General features: G+C 58.0%; 2 protein-coding genes across 2 annotated transcripts in view; both read right to left on the bottom strand.

The window, feature by feature from the left end:
- The window catches only part of CUNH15orf39 (chromosome unknown C15orf39 homolog), an 11325-nt gene extending 7159 nt beyond the window's left edge, over nt 1-4166 (bottom strand). Inside the window, exons 1-2 of the mRNA XM_010626460.3 lie at nt 3991-4166; nt 159-1619 (exon numbers count right to left, since the gene is read on the bottom strand). Coding sequence (XP_010624762.1) covers nt 159-1619; nt 3991-4075 — 1546 coding nt within the window. The 5' untranslated portion in view covers nt 4076-4166. The remainder of the gene's footprint in view (nt 1-158; nt 1620-3990) is intronic.
- Nucleotides 1553-4196, bottom strand: part of Ppcdc (phosphopantothenoylcysteine decarboxylase) — an 86527-nt gene continuing 83883 nt past the window's right edge. The window contains exon 7 of the transcript XR_002025452.1: nt 1553-1619. The gene's annotated coding sequence lies outside the window, so the exon portion shown is untranslated. The remainder of the gene's footprint in view (nt 1620-4196) is intronic.

Genomic DNA, 4196 nt, shown 5'->3' with positions numbered 1-4196 from the left:
TTCAGTGGGCTCAGCTGTGGCCTCAGGGGTCTGTGCATCCAAGTAGTCACGGTAGGGGGCCAGGCTGAAGACGTTGTCTATGATGGGCATTGGCGGAGAACTGGGTGGTCTAGCATTCTCCTTCTGTGGGAGAGACTGGTGCTCCTGGGCACACGCACGCAGTGCTGGTGGAGTTCGGGGAATGGGGCTGTCCCGGATAATAATGGGCCCCCCGAGGTGCTCATCACTCCGGGGCTGGGGCTGCTCTTTCCTGCAGCTGGGCAGCCACGTCTTCTCTTCGGCTTCTTGTGCTGGCTTCTCTGTAGGCCTCACAGGGTTGGAGCAAAGCCGACTAGCTGGCAGAGGCTGGCATACGCGCTGGAAGGCACTGGGCTGTGGCACAGGCTGTGCACTATTCTGGGGAGATGGTGTGCTTCCCAGTCCTGGGGATGCTCCACAGAGAGAGAGATTGTCCCGGACATATGGAAAACTGAGTGTCTGGGGGGCAAAGTCCAGTGGGTACTGAGGGGCAAGGGGAGGATCCAGCTTGAGGCCTGGTGAAGGGGCTGGGATGGGGGCAGAAGGGTAGGAATAAGTATCCAGCCCCGATGGGGGTATATAGGGCGTCTGGGATGCCTGCTGTCTCAGGTAGGAGCTGCCCAGCCCACCAGCCTGGTACCTGGTCCCCTTGTGGGCTCCCAAGGGCTGCAGTGGGAGTACAGAGCTGTAGCCACCCTGCTTCCCCAGGCGATGACAGGCTGAGGAGCAAGGCAGGGCCTGTGGAGGGGGCGGCAGTGGGTAATGGGTGGGCACTGTTTCCTGGAAGGATGGCCCCAGGGGCTGGGCCCATGGATTGGAGGGCCCTTCCGATACTGCCTGCTTGGGGTCCCCAGAGTAAGGAGCTGTGTACTTGGGGGCCAGGAAGCCTGTGTTGTGGACTGCCCGATATTTGTCCAAGAATGCCTGGCACTGGGAGAAGCCTAACGAGGTATCTTTGCCAGGTCCCCCAGCTGGCACCCCACGCAAGAAGGTACCATCAAGGGACTGGCCCTTGCCAGAAGCAAGAGAACAAGGAGGGTCAGCTGATGGCAATAGGGACCCAGGTACCAAGGTCCAGTCAACATCCAGAGGCCTCTTTACTGGCCCCTCGCCCAGGCAAGTGGGCAGCCCATAGCACAGGGGGCTGCGGTAAATGGGCTTGGGCGCTGCCAGCAGCGGGCCTGGGTATGGGTGAGCCTGGGGGCTGAAAGGCAGGAGCTCCCCGGGGCCTGAGTCCTGCATCTTCTCAGAGCCTTCCACCGGTGGCCGGTAGAGCAGGCAGTTGGTCAGCAGGTTGTCTGCTCGAAGTGAGGGTCCTGCCATGCTGGCAGGGTACAGGGGTGGGTATGGGGTCCATGATGCCAGCCGCTCTGGCCCTGCCTTGGGGGTGCCCCCCATGGGGCAGGAGAAGTAGGCTCCTTTGTAGCTGCAGGGATCCTGGCTGCCAGCAGTGGGGGGCAGGCTGTGTCCAGGCCCTGAATCGGCTTCCAGGCGGGGCAACTTGCCATACATGACAGGACCCAGGGTCCCCAGGGGCCGCTTCTCCGCCATTGCTGGGAAGGTGTCAAGCCCTCCAGGGACTCTGCTGCTCCACTGTGGACCTAGGGAAGAGAAGGACGTCAGTAAGCAGGAGTGGACAAGGCACAGGCTGCAGGCCAGGCTTTCTGGCTCACAGCTCCTGGACAAACAGGGACACTCAGTGGGCTCAGGTTAGACCATACACAGGAGCCATAAATATGGGGGGTCTGTTTTTTGAGGGGTGATTTGAGACAGATAGGGTCTCCCTATATACTTTGTTTTTTGGTGGTTTTTTTTTTCTTTTTTTTTTTTTTTGTTCCGGGGAGCTAACATGGGTCCTTGCCCTTGCAAGGCAGGCAGCAGAACCGCTGAACTAAATCCCCAGCCCTCCCTATATACTTTATGCTGGCCTGAACTCACTATGTAGCTCAAAGGCACAGTGATCCTCCTGCCTCTATACAGATGTGTGCCACCACATCTGGCTCTGACTTTTTTTTGGGGGGGTACAGGGGATTGAACCCACGTCCTTGCACTTGTGAGGCAGGCGGCGGAACCACTGAGCTAAATGCCTGGCCCTGGCTCTGACTCTTATTCTTTAAACTGCAAAACCACTTGTTGAGGCCAGGTGTCATGTTGCACATTTCTAATCCCAGCACTCAGGAAAATGAGGCAGAAGGAGCACCTCGTGTTCAAGGCAGCCTGGGCTACAAAGCAGGAGTAACCAAAAAAAAAAAAAAAAAGCCTGCTGCATCAAAACCACAGAATCCAGGTGTCATCCACAAACCCATCCATCCATCCTTCCTTTCTTCTTTTCTTTCATATGGGGGATTGAATTTAGGACCTTGTATTTGCAAGGCAGGCAGCAGAATGACCTAGCTTAATCCCTGGCCCAAGATTTCTTTTTTTAAAATGGTGGAGCTAGGCCTCAAATCCAGGTCCCTTAGGCTAGGCGTCAATGCTAACTCTGGGCTTGGCTCTGTAGGGTAATCAACCCCCCTAAGAGAGGTGGCCCAGAGCTTGGGTCCATACCAGCCACACCTCCCAGCAGCAGGGTCCAAGCCATCCAGCAGATGGGGCTGCGCTGCAGCAGGAAAGTTCCTGAGCAAGGGGAGAAGCGCCTGTGTCCACCCTGGGCCTCATATTCCAAGGAACCGGATGTGTGTGTGTGTGTGTGTGTGTGTGTGTGTGTGTGTTAAAAGAGCCCAGAGAAAAAGGACCCAAGGATCCAGAGTGCTCACTGCCTCCTACTCCCACGGTACTCTCAGTGCTGGAGAAAGTCTAAGGCCCCAGAAAGTCCAAGGCAGGGCCACAGAAGGATGGGGGCCAATACCCAGAAAGGTCAACGGTGAGCCAGAAAGGTCCAGGGGGGCCTCCTCAACACAAGAGGCACTCAATGGCCACGAAGGGCCCCATCAGACCTGCTGGGGCTACACTGCCTCTCCAACCTCTACTCCATCCCCCAGGGTACACCACATTCCCTAGGATTCTCTGTGGTTTCAAAAGGATGAATCAGCTCAATCTTGCTACAATGAGGCCAAGGGCCAAGTGTCACAGGTTTGTCGGCCCTCTCCTCCCATCTGGCTGGTGGCCAAATGACAGCAAGAGGCTCAGAGACCAGTGAGGAAACAATGGGAGGGTAGCAGAGGCCTGATGCCCACTTCTCCTAGCCCAGCCCAACTGTGACAGGGAGCTAGGCAGGGTTCCCAGAAAGAGAACTGGTCCATCTGGCCAGCATGCAATGCTCAGGGGCACTTGGGGAAGGCACGAGCAGCAGCAGGACTCAGGTCACAGTTCCAGCAGCAGTGCTGGATAAGGATTTACATCCCAGGGTTGAATGATCTGGGGGTGCTGCACCCTTGGGGAGCTCAGGATTTAGCACCTCTTTGGTCTCAACGACTGTTCCCCCGGACCTGCTCTATATCCATCCCCAGCCTAGGAGTTTTCCTCTCCTGGGCCCAACCTAACCCCTGCCCTTTGCCTTGGAGGCTTCGGGAAACCCCTGGGGACCCAGCCACCAGGCACCAGGCAGCCTTGGACCCTCAGGAGTCCTGGAGGGAGGTGTAGGGGCCCCAGGGAGCAGAGGCGACCTTATTTCCTGTCAGTAGGGCCCCTCCCCATGTGGAGGGTAGCCAAAATGTAGGTGCTGCTACTCCACCACAAAGAAATGACAAGTGGGTGCTTGGAGGGTGCCTCAGGGAGCACGACCTGCCACCCTCGTGGGGAGGGGATTCTGTGATTCTTAGCTGAGCTCTAGCCTCAGCCAGGCCCAAGGCCTGGTCCTGAGGACCAAGGGAGGGACAGACGTAGACATCAGGATCAGACAACGGTTCCATTAGCACTGCCCGGTAAGGACACTTGGTGACCTATGCCCAACTTCCACCTCCCTGCGTCTGGGCACTCCTCGAGGCGGATGAACCCCACTTCCCCGGCCAAGCTCCTGATTATCCAAATCACCAGTTGGGAGGGCGGATGTGGGTTCGGCTTGACCTTCGCCCCACTGCCAGCAGCACCGGACCATGCAGGCTTTCAGGTGTCCCATGCCCTCCCGCTGGCGCCGGGAGCAACGCGCCCCAGTAGACTGACAAACAGGCGCCGCCGCGCGTGCATCCAGAGCGTGCTCGAGCTCACACGGCCCCCGCCTGCACCCGCACACGTGCGCA

This window comes from Fukomys damarensis, unplaced genomic scaffold, assembly GCF_012274545.1.
Source record: "Fukomys damarensis isolate Sample0158 unplaced genomic scaffold, DMR_v1.0_HiC HiC_scaffold_25, whole genome shotgun sequence".
NCBI classification, from domain to species: domain Eukaryota; kingdom Metazoa; phylum Chordata; class Mammalia; order Rodentia; family Bathyergidae; genus Fukomys; species Fukomys damarensis.
The sequence above is the reverse complement of the archived record's forward strand: the minus strand, read 5'-3'. Positions and strand labels throughout refer to the sequence as shown.